The sequence below is a fragment of the Phyllobates terribilis genome, unplaced genomic scaffold (genome assembly GCF_046119375.1).
Source record: "Phyllobates terribilis strain yellow unplaced genomic scaffold, ASM4611937v1 Scaffold_8__6_contigs__length_399053987, whole genome shotgun sequence".
Taxonomy (NCBI): Eukaryota; Metazoa; Chordata; class Amphibia; order Anura; family Dendrobatidae; genus Phyllobates; species Phyllobates terribilis.
The window spans coordinates 390,992,719-391,012,457 of record NW_027362768.1 but is presented as its reverse complement, the minus strand read 5'-3'; the positions used below and the strand labels follow the sequence as shown (position 1 = coordinate 391,012,457).

The 19,739-nt window shown below is 49.2% G+C and overlaps 1 protein-coding gene across 3 annotated transcripts in view; it reads right to left on the bottom strand.

Moving 5' to 3' along the window:
* MST1 (macrophage stimulating 1) overlaps positions 1–19,565 on the bottom strand; it is a 98,565-nt gene extending 79,000 nt beyond the window's left edge. For 2 of the 3 annotated variants that reach the window (XM_073645187.1, XM_073645189.1), the window contains exons 1-3: positions 19,387–19,565; positions 14,270–14,432; positions 13,920–14,058 (exon numbers count right to left, since the gene is read on the bottom strand). In XM_073645187.1, the coding sequence (XP_073501288.1) occupies positions 13,920–14,058; positions 14,270–14,324 (194 nt within the window). In that variant the 5' untranslated portion in view covers positions 14,325–14,432; positions 19,387–19,565. Of the gene's footprint in view, positions 1–13,919; positions 14,059–14,269; positions 14,433–14,526; positions 14,665–19,386 lie in introns of those variants that run through there. The other variant, XM_073645188.1, reaches the window with a different exon arrangement.
* Between the last annotated feature and the right edge of the window lie 174 nt (positions 19,566–19,739).

Sequence of the window (19,739 nt, the reverse complement as noted above, 5' to 3'; positions counted from 1 at the left end):
CAGTAATGTAATGTATGTACACAGTGACTGCACCAGCAGAATAGTGAGTGCAGCTCTGGAGTATAATACAGGAGGTAACTCAGGATCAGTAATGTAATGTATGTACACAGTGACTGCACCAGCAGAATAGTGAGTGCAGCTCTGGAGTATAATACAGGATGTAACTCAGGATCAGTAATGTAATGTATGTACACAGTGACTGCACCAGCAGAATAGTGAGTGCAGCTCAGGAGTATAATACAGGATGTAACTCAGGATCAGTAATGTAATGTATGTACACAGTGACTGCACCAGCAGAATAGTGAGTGCAGCTCTGGAGTATAATACAGGGTGTAACTCAGGATCAGTAATGTAATGTATGTACACAGTGACTGCACCAGCAGAATAGTGAGTGCAGCTCTGGAGTATAATACAGGATGTAACTCAGGATCAGTAATGTATGTACACAGTGACTGCACCAGCAGAATAGTGAGTGCAGCTCTGGGGTATAATACAGGAGGTAACTCAGGATCAGTAATGTAATGTATGTACACAGTGACAGCACCAGCAGAATAGTGAGTGCAGCTCTGGAGTATAATACAGGATGTAACTCAGGATCGGTAATGTAATGTATGTACACAGTGACTGCACCAGCAGAATAGTGAGTGCAGCTCTGGAGTATAATACAGGAGGTAACTCAGGATCAGTAATGTAATGTATGTACACAGTGACTGCACCAGCAGAATAGTGAGTGCAGCTCTGGAGTATAATACAGGATGTAACTCAGGATCAGTAATGTAATGTATGTACACAGTGACTGCACCAGCAGAATAGTGAGCGCAGCTCTGGAGTATAATACAGGATGTGACTCAGGATCAGTAATGTAATGTATGTACACAGTGACTCCACCAGCAGAATAGTGAGTGCAGCTCTGGAGTATAATACAGGAGGTAACTCAGGATCAGTAATGTAATGTATGTACACAGTGACTGCACCAGCAGAATAGTGAGTGCAGCTCTGGAGTATAATACAGGATGTAACTCAGGATCAGTAATGTAATGTATGTACACAGTGTCTGCACCAGCAGAATAGTGAGTGTAGCTCTGGAGTATAGTGCAGGATGTAACTCAGGATCAGTAATGTAATGTATGTACACAGTGACTGCACCAGCAGAATAGTGAGTGCAGCTCTGGAGTATAATACAGGAGGTAACTCAGGATCAGTAATGTAATGTATGTACACAGTGACTGCACCAGCAGAATAGTGAGTGCAGCTCTGGAGTATAATACAGGATGTAACTCAGGATCAGTAATGTAATGTATGTACACAGTGACTGCACCAGCAGAATAGTGAGTGCAGCTCAGGAGTATAATACAGGATGTAACTGAGGATCAGTAATGTAATGTATGTACACAGTGACTGCACCAGCAGAATAGTGAGTGCAGCTCTGGAGTATAATACAGGATGTAACTCAGGATCAGTAATGTAATGTATGTACACAGTGTCTGCACCAGCAGAATAGTGAGTGCAGCTCTGGAGTATAATACAGGATGTAACTCAGGATCAGTAATGTATGTACACAGTGACTGCACCAGCAGAATAGTGAGTGCAGCTCTGGGGTATAATACAGGAGGTAACTCAGGATCAGTAATGTAATGTATGTACACAGTGACTGCACCAGCAGAATAGTGAGTGCAGCTCTGGGGTATAATACAGGAGGTAACTCAGGATCAGTAATGTAATGTATGTACACAGTGACTGCACCAGCAGAATAGTGAGTGCAGCTCTGGAGTATAATACAGGAGGTAACTCAGGATCAGTAATGTAATGTATGTACACAGTGACTGCACCAGCAGAATAGTGAGTGCAGCTCTGGAGTATAATACAGGAGGTAACTCAGGATCAGTAATGTAATGTATGTACACAGTGACTGCACCAGCAGAATAGTGAGTGCAGCTCTGGAGTATAATACAGGAGGTAACTCAGGATCAGTAATGTAATGTATGTACACAGTGACTGCACCAGCAGAATAGTGAGTGCAGCTCTGGAGTATAATACAGGATGTAACTCAGGATCAGTAATGTAATGTATGTACACAGTGACTGCACCAGCAGAATAGTGAGTGCAGCTCTGGAGTATAATACAGGATGTAACTCAGGATCAGTAATGTAATGTATGTACACAGTGACAGCACAAGCAGAATAGTGAGTGCAGCTCTGGAGTATAATACAGGAGGTAACTCAGGATCAGTAATGTAATGTATGTACACAGTGACTGCACCAGCAGAATAGTGAGTGCAGCTCTGGAGTATAATACAGGATGTAACTCAGGATCAGTAATGTAATGTATGTACACAGTGACTGCACCAGCAGAATAGTGAGTGCAGCTCTGGAGTATAATACAGGAGGTAACTCAGGATCAGTAATGTAATGTATGTACACAGTGACTGCACCAGCAGAATAGTGAGTGCAGCTCTGGAGTATAATACAGGATGTAACTCAGGATCAGTAATGTAATGTATGTACACAGTGACTGCACCAGCAGAATAGTGAGTGCAGCTCTGGAGTATAATACAGGATGTAACTCAGGATCAGTAATGTAATGTATGTACACAGTGTCTGCACCAGCAGAATAGTGAGTGCAGCTCTGGAGTATAATACAGTGTGTAACTCAGGATCAGTAATGTAATGTATGTACACAGTGTCTGCACCAGCAGAATAGTGAGTGCAGCTCTGGAGTATAATACAGGATGTAACTCAGGATCAGTAATGTAATGTATGTACACAGTGACTGCACCAGCAGAATAGTGAGTGCAGCTCTGGAGTATAATACAGGATGTAACTCAGGATCAGTAATGTATGTACACAGTGACTGCACCAGCAGAATAGTGAGTGCAGCTCTGGGGTATAATACAGGTTGTAACTCAGGATCAGTAATGTAATGTATGTACACAGTGACGGCACCAGCAGAATAGTGAGCGCAGCTCTGGAGTATAATACAGGATGTAACTCAGGATCAGTAATGTAATGTATGTACACAGTGACTGCACCAGCAGAATAGTAAGTGCAGCTCTGGAGTATAATACAGGATGTAACTCAGGATCAGTAATGTAATGTATGTACACAGTGACGGCACCAGCAGAATAGTGAGCGCAGCTCTGGAGTACAATACAGGATGTAACTCAGGATCAGTAATGTAATGTATGTACACAGTGACGGCACCAGCAGAATAGTGAGTGCAGCTCTGGAGTATAATACAGGAGGTAACTCAGGATCAGTAATGTAATGTATGTACACAGTGACTGCACCAGCAGAATAGTGAGTGCAGCTCTGGAGTATAATACAGGATGTAACTCCGGATCAGTAATGTAATGTATGTACACAGTGACTGCACCAGCAGAATAGTGAGCGCAGCTCTGGAGTATAATACAGGATGTAACTCAAGATCAGTAATGTAATGTATGTACACAGTGACTGCACCAGCAGAATAGTGAGTGCAGCTCTGGAGTATAATACAGGAGGTAACTCAGGATCAGTAATGTAATGTATGTACACTGTGACTGCACCAGCAGAATAGTGAGTGCAGCTCTGGAGTATAATACAGGATGTAACTCAAGATCAGTAATGTAATGTATGTACACAGTGACTGCACCAGCAGAATAGTGAGTGCAGCTCTGGAGTATAATACAGGAGGTAACTCAGGATCAGTAATGTAATGTATGTACACTGTGACTGCACCAGCAGAATAGTGAGTGCAGCTCTGGAGTATAATACAGGATGTAACTCCGGATCAGTAATGTAATGTATGTACACAGTGACTGCACCAGCAGAATAGTGAGTGCAGCTCTGGAGTATAATACAGGATGTAACTCAAGATCAGTAATGTAATGTATGTACACAGTGACTGCACCAGCAGAATAGTGAGTGCAGCTCTGGAGTATAATACAGGATGTAACTCAAGATCAGTAATGTAATGTATGTACACAGTGACTGCACCAGCAGAATAGTGAGTGCAGCTCTGGAGTATAATACAGGAGGTAACTCAGGATCAGTAATGTAATGTATGTACACAGTGACTGCACCAGCAGAATAGTGAGTGCAGCTCTGGAGTATAATACAGGATGTAACTCCGGATCAGTAATGTAATGTATGTACACAGTGACTGCACCAGCAGAATAGTGAGCGCAGCTCTGGAGTATAATACAGGATGTAACTCAGGATCAGTAATGTAATGTATGTACACAGTGACTGCACCGGCAGAATAGTGAGTGCAGCTCTGGAGTATAATACAGGAGGTAACTCAGGATCAGTAATGTAATGTATGTACACTGTGACTGCACCAGCAGAATAGTGAGTGCAGCTCTGGAGTATAATACAGGATGTAACTCAAGATCAGTAATGTAATGTATGTACACAGTGACTGCACCAGCAGAATAGTGAGTGCAGCTCTGGAGTATAATACAGGAGGTAACTCAGGATCAGTAATGTAATGTATGTACACTGTGACTGCACCAGCAGAATAGTGAGTGCAGCTCTGGAGTATAATACAGGATGTAACTCCGGATCAGTAATGTAATGTATGTACACAGTGACTGCACCAGCAGAATAGTGAGCGCAGCTCTGGAGTATAATACAGGATGTAACTCAAGATCAGTAATGTAATGTATGTACACAGTGACTGCACCAGCAGAATAGTGAGTGCAGCTCTGGAGTATAATACAGGAGGTAACTCAGGATCAGTAATGTAATGTATGTACACTGTGACTGCACCAGCAGAATAGTGAGTGCAGCTCTGGAGTATAATACAGGATGTAACTCAAGATCAGTAATGTAATGTATGTACACAGTGACTGCACCAGCAGAATAGTGAGTGCAGCTCTGGAGTATAATACAGGAGGTAACTCAGGATCAGTAATGTAAGGTATGTACACTGTGACTGCACCAGCAGAATAGTGAGTGCAGCTCTGGAGTATAATACAGGATGTAACTCCGGATCAGTAATGTAATGTATGTACACAGTGACTGCACCAGCAGAATAGTGAGCGCAGCTCTGGAGTATAATACAGGATGTAACTCAAGATCAGTAATGTAATGTATGTACACAGTGACTGCACCAGCAGAATAGTGAGTGCAGCTCTGGAGTATAATACAGGATGTAACTCAAGATCAGTAATGTAATGTATGTACACAGTGACTGCACCAGCAGAATAGTGAGTGCAGCTCTGGAGTATAATACAGGAGGTAACTCAGGATCAGTAATGTAATGTATGTACACAGTGACTGCACCAGCAGAATAGTGAGTGCAGCTCTGGAGTATAATACAGGATGTAACTCCGGATCAGTAATGTAATGTATGTACACAGTGACTGCACCAGCAGAATAGTGAGCGCAGCTCTGGAGTATAATACAGGATGTAACTCAGGATCAGTAATGTAATGTATGTACACAGTGACTGCACCAGCAGAATAGTGAGTGCAGCTCTGGAGTATAATACAGGAGGTAACTCAGGATCAGTAATGTAATGTATGTACACTGTGACTGCACCAGCAGAATAGTGAGTGCAGCTCTGGAGTATAATACAGGATGTAACTCAAGATCAGTAATGTAATGTATGTACACAGTGACTGCACCAGCAGAATAGTGAGTGCAGCTCTGGAGTATAATACAGGAGGTAACTCAGGATCAGTAATGTAATGTATGTACACTGTGACTGCACCAGCAGAATAGTGAGTGCAGCTCTGGAGTATAATACAGGATGTAACTCAGGATCAGTAATGTAATGTATGTACACAGTGACTGCACCAGCAGAATAGTGAGTGCAGCTCTGGAGTATAATACAGGATGTAACTCCGGATCAGTAATGTAATGTATGTACACAGTGACTGCACCAGCAGAATAGTGAGCGCAGCTCTGGAGTATAATACAGGATGTAACTCAAGATCAGTAATGTAATGTATGTACACAGTGACTGCACCAGCAGAATAGTGAGTGCAGCTCTGGAGTATAATACAGGATGTAACTCAAGATCAGTAATGTAATGTATGTACACAGTGACTGCACCAGCAGAATAGTGAGCGCAGCTCTGGAGTATAATACAGGATGTAACTCAAGATCAGTAATGTAATGTATGTACACAGTGACTGCACCAGCAGAATAGTGAGTGCAGCTCTGGAGTATAATACAGGAGGTAACTCAGGATCAGTAATGTAATGTATGTACACTGTGACTGCACCAGCAGAATAGTGAGTGCAGCTCTGGAGTATAATACAGGATGTAACTCAAGATCAGTAATGTAATGTATGTACACAGTGACTGCACCAGCAGAATAGTGAGTGCAGCTCTGGAGTATAATACAGGAGGTAACTCAGGATCAGTAATGTAATGTATGTACACTGTGACTGCACCAGCAGAATAGTGAGTGCAGCTCTGGAGTATAATACAGGATGTAACTCCGGATCAGTAATGTAATGTATGTACACAGTGACTGCACCAGCAGAATAGTGAGCGCAGCTCTGGAGTATAATACAGGATGTAACTCAAGATCAGTAATGTAATGTATGTACACAGTGACTGCACCAGCAGAATAGTGAGTGCAGCTCTGGAGTATAATACAGGAGGTAACTCAGGATCAGTAATGTAATGTATGTACACTGTGACTGCACCAGCAGAATAGTGAGTGCAGCTCTGGAGTATAATACAGGATGTAACTCAAGATCAGTAATGTAATGTATGTACACAGTGACTGCACCAGCAGAATAGTGAGTGCAGCTCTGGAGTATAATACAGGAGGTAACTCAGGATCAGTAATGTAAGGTATGTACACTGTGACTGCACCAGCAGAATAGTGAGTGCAGCTCTGGAGTATAATACAGGATGTAACTCCGGATCAGTAATGTAATGTATGTACACAGTGACTGCACCAGCAGAATAGTGAGCGCAGCTCTGGAGTATAATACAGGATGTAACTCAAGATCAGTAATGTAATGTATGTACACAGTGACTGCACCAGCAGAATAGTGAGTGCAGCTCTGGAGTATAATACAGGATGTAACTCAAGATCAGTAATGTAATGTATGTACACAGTGACTGCACCAGCAGAATAGTGAGTGCAGCTCTGGAGTATAATACAGGAGGTAACTCAGGATCAGTAATGTAATGTATGTACACAGTGACTGCACCAGCAGAATAGTGAGTGCAGCTCTGGAGTATAATACAGGATGTAACTCCGGATCAGTAATGTAATGTATGTACACAGTGACTGCACCAGCAGAATAGTGAGCGCAGCTCTGGAGTATAATACAGGATGTAACTCAGGATCAGTAATGTAATGTATGTACACAGTGACTGCACCAGCAGAATAGTGAGTGCAGCTCTGGAGTATAATACAGGAGGTAACTCAGGATCAGTAATGTAATGTATGTACACTGTGACTGCACCAGCAGAATAGTGAGTGCAGCTCTGGAGTATAATACAGGATGTAACTCAAGATCAGTAATGTAATGTATGTACACAGTGACTGCACCAGCAGAATAGTGAGTGCAGCTCTGGAGTATAATACAGGAGGTAACTCAGGATCAGTAATGTAATGTATGTACACTGTGACTGCACCAGCAGAATAGTGAGTGCAGCTCTGGAGTATAATACAGGATGTAACTCCGGATCAGTAATGTAATGTATGTACACAGTGACTGCACCAGCAGAATAGTGAGCGCAGCTCTGGAGTATAATACAGGATGTAACTCAAGATCAGTAATGTAATGTATGTACACAGTGACTGCACCAGCAGAATAGTGAGTGCAGCTCTGGAGTATAATACAGGAGGTAACTCAGGATCAGTAATGTAATGTATGTACACTGTGACTGCACCAGCAGAATAGTGAGTGCAGCTCTGGAGTATAATACAGGATGTAACTCAAGATCAGTAATGTATGTACACAGTGACTTCACCAGCAGAATAGTGAGTGCAGCTCTGGAGTATAATACAGGAGGTAACTCAGGATCAGTAATGTAATGTATGTACACAGTGACTGCACCAGCAGAATAGTGAGTGCTGCTCTGGAGTATAATACAGGAGGTAACTCAGGATCAGTAATGTAATGTATGTACACAGTGACTGCACCAGCAGAATAGTGAGTGCAGCTCTGGAGTATAATACAGGAGGTAACTCAGGATCAGTAATGTAATGTATGTACACAGTGACTGCACCAGCAGAATAGTGAGTGCAGCTCTGGAGTATAATACAGGATGTAACTCAGGATCAGTAATGTAATGTATGTACACAGTGACTGCACCAGCAGAATAGTGAGTGCAGCTCTGGAGTATAATACAGGATGTAACTCAAGATCAGTAATGTAATGTATGTACACAGTGACTGCACCAGCAGAATAGTGAGTGCTGCTCTGGAGTATAATACAGGAGGTAACTCAGGATCAGTAATGTAATGTATGAACACAGTGACTGCACCAGCAGAATAGTGAGTGCAGCTCTGGAGTATAATACAGGAGGTAACTCCGGATCAGTAATGTAATGTATGTACACTGTGACTGCACCAGCAGAATAGTGAGTGCAGCTCTGGAGTATAATACAGGAGGTAACTCAGGATCAGTAATGTAATGTATGTACACAGTGACTGCACCAGCAGAATAGTGAGTGCAGCTCTGGGGTATAATACAGGAGGTAACTCAGGATCAGTAATGTAATGTATGTACACAGTGACTGCACCAGCAGAATAGTGAGTGCTGCTCTGGAGTATAATACAGGAGGTAACTCAGGATCAGTAATGTAATGTATGTACACAGTGACTGCACCAGCAGAATAGTGAGTACAGCTCTGGAGTATAATACAGGAGGTAACTCAGGATCAGTAATGTAATGTATGTACACAGTGACTGCACCAGCAGAATAGTGAGTGCAGCTCTGGAGTATAATACAGGATGTAACTCAGGATCAGTAATGTAATGTATGTACACAGTGACTGCACCAGCAGAATAGTGAGTGCAGCTCTGGGGTATAATACAGGAGGTAACTCAGGATCAGTAATGTAATGTATGTACACAGTGACTGCACCAGCAGAATAGTGAGTGCAGCTCTGGAGTATAATACAGGATGTAACTCAGGATCAGTAATGTAATGTATGTACACAGTGACTGCACCAGCAGAATAGTGAGTGCAGCTCTGGAGGATAATACAGGAGGTAACTCAGGATCAGTAATGTAATGTATGTACACGGTGACTGCACCAGCAGAATAGTGAGTGCAGCTCTGGAGGATAATACAGGAGGTAACTCAGGATCAGTAATGTAATGTATGTACACAGTGACTGCACCAGCAGAATAGTGAGTGCAGCTCTGGAGTATAATACAGGATGTAACTCAAGATCAGTAATGTAATGTATGTACACGGTGACTGCACCAGCAGAATAGTGAGTGCAGCTCTGGAGGATAATACAGGAGGTAACTCAGGATCAGTAATGTAATGTATGTACACAGTGACTGCACCAGCAGAATAGTGAGTGCAGCTCTGGAGTATAATACAGGATGTAACTCAGGATCAGTAATGTAATGTATGTACACAGTGACTCCACCAGCAGAATAGTGAGTGCAGCTCTGGAGTATAATACAGGATGTAACTCAGGATCAGTAATGTAATGTATGTACAAAGTGACTGCACCAGCAGAATAGTGAGTGCAGCTCTGGAGTATAATACAGGAGGTAACTCAGGATCAGTAATGTAATGTATGTACACAGTGACTGCACCAACAGAATAGTGAGTGCAGCTCTGGAGTATAATACAGGATGTAACTCAGGATCAGTAATGTAATGTATGTACACAGTGACTGCACCAGCAGAATAGTGAGTGCAGCTCTGGAGTATAATGCAGGATGTAACTCAGGATCAGTAATGTAATGTATGTACACAGTGACTGCACCAGCAAAATAGTGAGTGCAGCTCTGGAGTATAATACAGGATGTAACTCAGGATCAGTAATGTAATGTATGTACACAGTGACTGCACCAGCAGAATAGTGAGTGCAGCTCTGGGGTATAATACAGGAGGTAACTCCGGATCAGTAATGTAATGTATGTACACAGTGACTGCACCAGCAGAATAGTGAGTGCAGCTCTGGAGTATAATACAGGATGTAACTCAGGATCAGTAATGTAATGTATGTACACAGTGACTGCACCAGCAGAATAGTGAGTGCAGCTCTGGAGTATAATACAGGAGGTAACTCAGGATCAGTAATGTAATGTATGTACACAGTGACTGCACCAGCAGAATAGTGAGTGCAGCTCTGGAGTAAAATACAGGAGGTAACTCAGGATCAGTAATGTAATGTATGTACATAGTGACTGCACCAGCAGAATAGTGAGTGCAGCTCTGGAGTAAAATACAGGAGGTAAGTCAGGATCAGTAATGTAATGTATGTACACAGTGAGTGCACCAGCAGAATAGTGAGTGCAGCTCTGTGGTATATTACAGGATGTAACTCAGGATCAGTAATGTAATGTATGTACACAGTGACTGCACCAGCAGAATAGTGAGTGCAGCTCTGGAGTAAAATACAGGAGGTAAGTCAGGATCAGTAATGTAATGTATGTACACAGTGACTGCACCAGCAGAATAGTGAGTGCAGCTCTGGAGTATAATACAGGAGGTAACTCAGGATCAGTAATGTAATGTATGTACACAGTGACTGCACCAGCAGAATAGTGAGTGCAGCTCTGTGGTATATTACAGGATGTAACTCAGGATCAGTAATGTAATGTATGTACACAGTGACTGCACCAGCAGAATAGTGAGTGCAGCTCTGTGGTATAATACAGTATGTAACTCAGGATCAGTAATGTAATGTATGTACACAGTGACTGCACCAGCAGAATAGTGAGTGCAGCTCTGGAGTATAATACAGGATGTAACTCAGGATCAGTAATGTAATGTATGTACACAGTGACTGCACCAGCAGAATAGTGAGTGCAGCTCTGGAGTATAATACAGGATGTAACTCAGGATCAGTAATGTAATGTATGTACACAGTGACTACACCAGCAGAATAGTGAGTGCAGCTCTGGGGTATAATACAGGATGTAACTCAGGATCAGTAATGTAATGTATGTACACGATGACTGCTCCAGCAGAATAGTGAGTGCAGCTCTGGGGTATAATACAGGAGGTAACTCAGGATCAGTAATGTAATGTATGTACACGATGACTGCTCCAGCAGAATAGTGAGTGCAGCTCTGGAGTATAATACAGGATGTAACTCAGGATCAGTAATGTAATGTATGTACAAAGTGACTGCACCAGCAGAATAGTGAGTGCAGCTCTGGAGTATAATACAGGAGGTAACTCAGGATCAGTAATGTAATGTGTGTGCACAGTGACTGCACCAGCAGAATAGTGAGCGCAGCTAAGGAGTATAATACAGGAGGTAACTCAGGATCAGTAATGTAATGTGTGTGCACAGTGACTGCACCAGCAGAATAGTGAGCGCAGCTCTGGGGTATAATACAGGATGTAACTCAGGATCAGTAATGTAATGTATGTACACAGTGACTGCACCAGCAGAATAGTGAGTGCAGCTCTGGAGTATAATACAGGATGTAACTCAGGATCAGTAATGTAATGTATGTACGCAGTGACTGCACCAGCAGAATAGTGAGTGCAGCTCTGGAGTATAATACAGGATGTAACTCAGGATCAGTAATGTAATGTATGTACACAGTGACTCCACCAGCAGAATAGTGAGTGCAGCTCTGGAGTATAATACAGGATGTAACTCAGGATCAGTAATGTAATGTATGTACACAGTGACTGCACCAGCAGAATAGTGAGTGCAGCTCTGGAGTATAATACAGGATGTAACTCAGGATCAGTAATGTAATGTATGTACACAGTGACTGCACCAGCAGAATAGTGAGTGCAGCTCTGGAGTATAATACAGGATGTAACTCAGGATCAGTAATGTAATGTAATGTATGTACACAGTGACTGCACCAGCAGAATAGTGAGTGCAGCTTTGGAGTATAATACAGGATGTAACTCAGGATCAGAAATGTAATGTATGTACACAGTGACTGCACCAGCAGAATAGTGAGTGCAGCTCTGGGGTATAATACAGGATGTAACTCAGGATCAGTAATGTAATGTATGTACACAGTGACTGCACCAGCAGAATAGTGAGTGCAGCTCAGGAGTATAATATAGGATGTAACTCAGGATCAGTAATGTAATGTGTGTGCACAGTGACTGCACCAGCAGAATAGTGAGCGCAGCTCTGGGGTATAATACAGGATGTAACTCAGGATCAGTAATGTAATGTATGTACACAGTGACTGCACCAGCAGAATAGTGAGTGCAGCTCTGGAGTATAATACAGGATGTAACTCAGGATCAGTAATGTAATGTATGTACACAGTGACTGCACCAGCAGAATAGTGAGTGCAGCTCTGGAGTATAATACAGGATGTAACTCAGGATCAGTAATGTAATGTATGTACGCAGTGACTGCACCAGCAGAATAGTGAGTGCAGCTCTGGAGTATAATACAGGATGTAACTCAGGATCAGTAATGTAATGTATGTACACAGTGACTCCACCAGCAGAATAGTGAGTGCAGCTCTGGAGTATAATACAGGATGTAACTCAGGATCAGTAATGTAATGTATGTACACAGTGACTGCACCAGCAGAATAGTGAGTGCAGCTCTGGAGTATAATACAGGATGTAACTCAGGATCAGTAATGTAATGTATGTACACAGTGACTGCACCAGCAGAATAGTGAGTGCAGCTCTGGAGTATAATACAGGATGTAACTCAGGATCAGTAATGTAATGTAATGTATGTACACAGTGACTGCACCAGCAGAATAGTGAGTGCAGCTCTGGAGTATAATACAGGATGTAACTCAGGATCAGTAATGTAATGTATGTACACAGTGACTGCACCAGCAGAATAGTGAGTGCAGCTCAGGAGTATAATATAGGATGTAACTCAGGATCAGTAATGTAATGTGTGTGCACAGTGACTGCACCAGCAGAATAGTGAGCGCAGCTCTGGGGTATAATACAGGATGTAACTCAGGATCAGTAATGTAATGTATGTACACAGTGACTGCACCAGCAGAATAGTGAGTGCAGCTCTGGAGTATAATACAGGATGTAACTCAGGATCAGTAATGTAATGTATATACACAGTGACTGCACCAGCAGAATAGTGAGCGCAGCTCTGGGGTATAATACAGGATGTAACTCAGGATCAGTAATGTAATATATGTACACAGTGACTGCACCAGCAGAATAGTGAGTGCAGCTCTGGAGTATAATACAGGATGTAACTCAGGATCAGTAATGTAATGTATGTACACAGTGACTCCACCAGCAGAATAGTGAGTGCAGCTCTGGAGTATAATACAGGATGTAACTCAGGATCAGTAATGTAATGTATGTACACAGTGACTGCACCAGCAGAATAGTGAGTGCAGCTCTGGAGTATAATACAGGATGTAACTCAGGATCAGTAATGTAATGTATGTACACAGTGACTGCACCAGCAGAATAGTGAGTGCAGCTCTGGAGTATAATACAGGAGGTGACTCAGGATCAGTAATGTAATGTATGTACACAGTGACTGCACCAGCAGAATAGTGAGTGCAGCTCTGAGGTATAATACAGGATCAGTAATGTATGTGCACAGTGAGTTGGTTGTAGATGATATCTAGGTTGTTACAGCGGCGGTCCTGACTTCACTATAGATACTTCTTTGGGCCGGTCCCGGATTTGCTTTGTGTATTGGACGGCAGAGATCAGTGTCTGACGCTTTTTTCCACTAGTTAGTGGAGGTGAAGCAGAAGTGATCAGTGAGATCCAGGGGTAACATCTTGTGTAATTTTATTGACCCCCAATAACACGGACCCCACCTCCCCATTATGGATTGGCGCCCACCTGCAGTCCAGGAGCTCGGAGCACTTCTTGGCACAGACATGGACGTCCTCCCTGATTTCCTCTTTGACCTTGCCGTCGTTCAGGTGCAGGAGTTCGGTGGCCTTGGATCGCTGGTAGTCGTTGAGTGCGCTGCGCTGGGCTGGGGGCACAGTCAGGATTGCAGACTAACACTGATATAAATCGCGCTGCCACCACTAGAGAGCGCTGCCACCATGGGCATTTATCATTGCCATGCATGGGAGCTGTATACATCTGCCTGAGGGAGGTTAACCCTCTCCTGCCCGATCCTCAGACATACAGTGGGATACGATCGGTGCAGAGTACGGCAGCAGAAGTGCGCAATACGTTACCAGCAGCGACGACGGTGAGGGCGTGCAGGACGAGCGTGGACAGTCCCAGCAGCATGGTGCAGGATGGCGCTCTGGACCGGTCCGCCGTGCGCAGAGCTGCGTGCCTCCGACCCCGCTTCACAAATATTTGCCCAGATGACACATTAACCGCCGGCAAGTCGCTCTGCTCCACGATGACCGGAAATAAAGGGAAAAGTTCTCTCAGGATATCGCAATGTGCAGGTGAAAGGTCAGGCTACGATGGCGCCAGGCCTTACAGTTCTACCACCGAGACCAGGACGCGGGTGGATGCTGATCTCTGACCTAGTGACATTAGTGGATGATGGGCGGCGGTGGATGGAGGTGGGCGGCGGTGGATGATGGTGGTGGGCGGCGGTGGATGGTGGTGGGCGGCGGTGGATGGAGGTGGGCGGCGGTGGATGGAGGTGGGCGGCGGTGGATGGAGGTGGGAGGTGGTGCATGGAGGTGGGCGGCGGTGCATGGAGGTGGGCGGCGGTGGATGATGGTGGGCGGCGGTGGATGGTGGTGGGCGGCGGTGGATGGAGGTGGGAGGCGGTGGATGGTGGTGGGCGGCGGTGGATGGAGGTGGGAGGTGGTGCATGGTGCTGGGCGGTTGTGGATGGTGGTGGGCGGTGGATGGTGGTGGGCGGCAGCAATGAATGGTGGGTGGTGGTGGGCGGAGGTGCATGGTGGTGGGCGGTGGATGGTGGTGGGCGGCAGCAATGAATGGTGGGCGGCGGTGGATGGAGGTGGGCGGAGGTGCATGGTGGGCGACGGTGGATGGAGGTGGGCGGTGGATGGTGGTGGGCGGCGGTGGATGGTGGTGGGCGGAGGTGCATGGTGGGCGGCGGTGGATGATGGTGGGCGGCGGTGGATGATGGTGGGCGGCAGCAATGAATGGTGGGCGGTGGGGTGGTGGGCGGCGGTGGATGGAGGTGGGAGGTGGATGGTGGTGGGTGGCGGTGCATGGTGGTGGGCGGAGGTGCATGGTGGTGGGCAGTGGTGCATGGTGGTGGGCGGTTGTGGATGGTGGTGGGCGGTGGATGGTGGTGGGCGGCAGCAATGAATGGTGGGCGGTGGTGGATGATGGTGGGCGGTGTTGGATGGTGGTGGGCGGAGGTGCATGGTGGTGGGCGGTGGATGGTGGTGGGCAGTGGTGGATGGCGGTGGATGATGGTGGGCGGCAGCAATGAATGGTGGGCGGTGGTGGATGATGGTGGGCGGCGGTGGATGATGGTGGGCGGCAGCAATGAATGGTGGGCGGTGGTGGATGATGGTGGGCGGTGGTGTATGGTGGTGGGTGGAGGTGCATGGTGGTGGGTGGAGGTGCATGATGGTGGGCGGTGGATGGTGGTGGTGGGCGGTGGATGGTGGTGGGCGGTGGATGGTGGGCGGCGGCAGCAATGAATGGTGGGCGGTGGTGGATGATGGTGGGCGGTGGATGGAGGTGGGAGGCGGTGGATGGAGGTGGGAGGTGGATGGTGGTGGGTGGCGGTGCATGGTGGTGGGCGGAGGTGCATGGTGGTGGGCAGTGGTGCATGGTGGTGGGCAGTGGTGCATGGTGGTGGGCGGTTGTGGATGGTGGTGGGCGGTGGATGGTGGTGGGCGGCAGCAATGAATGGTGGGTGGTGGGCGGTGGATGGTGGTGGGCAGTGGTGGATGATGGTGGGCGGTGTTGGATGGTGGTGGGCGGAGGTGCATGGTGGTGGGCGGTGGATGGTGGTGGGCAGTGGTGGATGGTGGTGGGCGGTGGATGGTGGGTGGCGGTGGATGATGGTGGGCGGCAGCAATGAATGGTGGGCGGTGGTGGATGATGGTGGGCGGCGGTGGATGATGGTGGGCGGCAGCAATGAATGGTGGGCGGTGGTGGATGATGGTGGGCGGTGGTGTATGGTGGTGGGCGGAGGTGCATGGTGGTGGGTGGAGGTGCATGATGGTGGGCGGTAGATGGTGGTGGTGGACGGTGGATGGTGGGCGGCAGCAGCAATGAATGGTGGGCGGTGGTGGATGATGGTGGGCGGTGGATGGAGGTGGGAGCCGGTGGATGGTGGTGGGTGGCGGTGCATGGTGGTGGGCGGAGGTGCATGGTGGTGGGCGGTTGTGGATGGTGGTGGGCGGTGGATGGTGGTGGGCGGCAGCAATGAATGGTGGGTGGTGGATGGTGGTGGGTGGCAGCAATGAATGGTGGGCAGTGGTGGATGGTGGTGGGCGGCGGTGGATGATGGTGGGCGGCAGCAATGAATGGTGGGTGGTGGTGGGCGGAGGTGCATGGTGGTGGGCGGCAGCAATGAATGGTGGACTGTGGTGGATGATGGTGGGCGGCGGTGGATGGAGGTGGGAGGTGGTGGATGGTGGTGGGAGGTGCATGGTGGTGGGCGGAGGTGCATGGTGGTGGGCGACGGTGGTGGGAGGTGGTGGATGGAGGTGGGAGGCGGAGGTGCATGGTGGTGGGCGGTGGTGCATGGTGGTGGATGGTGGTGGGCGGTGGATGGTGGTGGGCAGTGGTGGATGGCGGTGGATAATGGTGGGCGGTGGTGGATGATGGTGGGCGGCGGTGGATGATGGTGGGCGGCAGCAATGAATGGTGGGCGGTGGTGGATGATGGTGGGCGGTGGTGTATGGTGGTGGGTGGAGGTGCATGGTGGTGGGTGGAGGTGCATGATGGTGGGCGGTGGATGGTGGTGGTGGGCGGTGGATGGTGGTGGGCGGTGGATGGTGGGCGGCGGCAGCAATGAATGGTGGGCGGTGGTGGATGATGGTGGGCGGTGGATGGAGGTGGGAGGCGGTGGATGGAGGTGGGAGGTGGATGGTGGTGGGTGGCGGTGCATGGTGGTGGGCGGAGGTGCATGGTGGTGGGCAGTGGTGCATGGTGGTGGGCGGTTGTGGATGGTGGTGGGCGGTGGATGGTGGTGGGCGGCAGCAATGAATGGTGGGTGGTGGGCGGTGGATGGTGGTGGGCAGTGGTGGATGATGGTGGGCGGTGTTGGATGGTGGTGGGCGGAGGTGCATGGTGGTGGGCGGTGGATGGTGGTGGGCAGTGGTGGATGGTGGTGGGCGGTGGATGGTGGGTGGCGGTGGATGATGGTGGGCGGCAGCAATGAATGGTGGGCGGTGGTGGATGATGGTGGGCGGCGGTGGATGATGGTGGGCGGCAGCAATGAATGGTGGGCGGTGGTGGATGATGGTGGGCGGTGGTGTATGGTGGTGGGCGGAGGTGCATGGTGGTGGGTGGAGGTGCATGATGGTGGGCGGTAGATGGTGGTGGTGGACGGTGGATGGTGGGCGGCAGCAGCAATGAATGGTGGGCGGTGGTGGATGATGGTGGGCGGTGGATGGAGGTGGGAGCCGGTGGATGGTGGTGGGTGGCGGTGCATGGTGGTGGGCGGAGGTGCATGGTGGTGGGCAGTGGTGCATGGTGGTGGGCGGTTGTGGATGGTGGTGGGCGGTGGATGGTGGTGGGCGGCAGCAATGAATGGTGGGTGGTGGATGGTGGTGGGTGGCAGCAATGAATGGTGGGCAGTGGTGGATGGTGGTGGGCGGTGGATGGTGGGTGGCGGTGGATGATGGTGGGCGGCAGCAATGAATGGTGGGTGGTGGTGGGCGGAGGTGCATGGTGGTGGGCGGCAGCAATGAATGGTGGACTGTGGTGGATGATGGTGGGCGGCGGTGGATGGAGGTGGGAGGTGGTGGATGGTGGTGGGAGGTGCATGGTGGTGGGCGGAGGTGCATGGTGGTGGGCGACGGTGGATGAAGGTGGGAGGTGGTGGATGGAGGTGGGCGGCGGTGGATGGAGGTGGGAGGCGGAGGTGCATGGTGGTGGGCGGTGGTGCATGGTGGTGGATGGTGGTGGGCGGTGGATGGTGGTGGGCAGCGGTGGATGGTGGTGGGCGGTGGATGATGGTGGGCGGCAGCAATGAATGGTGGGCGGCGGTGGATGGAGGTGGGAGGTGCATGGTGGTGGGCGGTGGTGGGCGGTGGACGATGGTGGGCGGCAGCAATGAATGGTGGGCGGTGGTGGATGGTGGTGGGCGGCGGTGGATGGAGGTGGGAGGTGGATGGTGGTGCATGGTGGTGGGCGGTTGTGGATGGTGGGCGGCGGTGGATGGTGGTGGGCGGAGGTGCATGGTGGGCGGCAGCAATGAATGGTGGGCGGCGGTGGATGGAGGTGGGCGGCAGTGGATGGACTTGGGAGGTGGATGGTGGTGGGCGGAGGTGCATGGTGGTCGGCGGCAGTGGATGGACTTGGGAGGTGGATGATGGTGGGCGGCGGTGGATGATGGTGGTGGGCAGCAGTGCGCTGCGCTCAGTCTCATGTAATAGAAGACAGGCTCCATTATAACATTATTATGTGTTGGGGGGGTTGCGGTGAGACGTGTTATGACTGCACAGTGCTGGCCATTATAGCGCTGGATGTCCGCTATTTTGATGCCGAGTGGTCATGTGACACAATCATGTGACTTCTCACTTTTTCCATAAAGCAAGAAGTGAGGAGAAGACGCAGGATTGTGAAGGCGACATAGGTGCAAACATGTGGCACACAGTGATGACTGGGAGGACACACAGCGCGGGCACGGGGGAGGACACACAGCGCGGGCACGGGGGAGGACACACAGCGCGGGCACGGGGGAGGACACACAGCGCGGGCACGGGGGAGGACACACAGCGCGGGCACGGGGGAGGACACACAGCGCGGGCGCGGGGGAGGACACACAGCGCGGGGGAGGACATGCGGGGGAGGACACACAGCACGGGCACGGGGGAGGACACGCGTGGGAAGGACACACAGCGTGGGGGAGGACATGTGGGAGAGGACACACAGCACGGGCACGGGGAAGGACACACAGCGCGGGCACGGGGGAGGACACGCAGCGTGGGCACGGGGGAGGACACGCAGCGCGGGGGAGGACATGCGGGGGAGGACACACAGCTCGGGCACAGGGGAGGACACGCAGCGCGGGCACGGGGGAGGACACACAGCACGCGCACGGGGGAGGACACGCAGCACGCGCACGGGGGAGGACACGCGTGGGAAGGACACATGTGGGCACTGGGAAGGACACAGCGCGGGGGAGGACACACAGCGTGGGCACAGTGACTCCGGCACACCAGGCCTTTACCTGTATGGGCAGTTAGCAGACTCTCTGCATGGCCCCAGGAGCCCCCTCAGCCTCGGACCTCAGTGTGACGCTCTGTCCTGGCCGCAGCTGATGGATGGATGATGGGGGAGCAGATGTTGTTGGGTCTCAGCAGGGAGGAGGCGGAGGAGGAGTCATCCCAGAAATCTTGTTGTTCCTCTTTCCTCTCATTTCCAGCTGTGATCAGGTGACTGACTAATCAGACAATTGGACTAGTAACAGGAGCCTCAATGACCCCGCAGCCCAAGGCTACGAGTGGCTCTACAATGTGGCCGGTAAAAGGCAGCCCCAGGCAAACAGCAGCCAGTAGACGGCAGCCCCAGGAAAATGCAGCC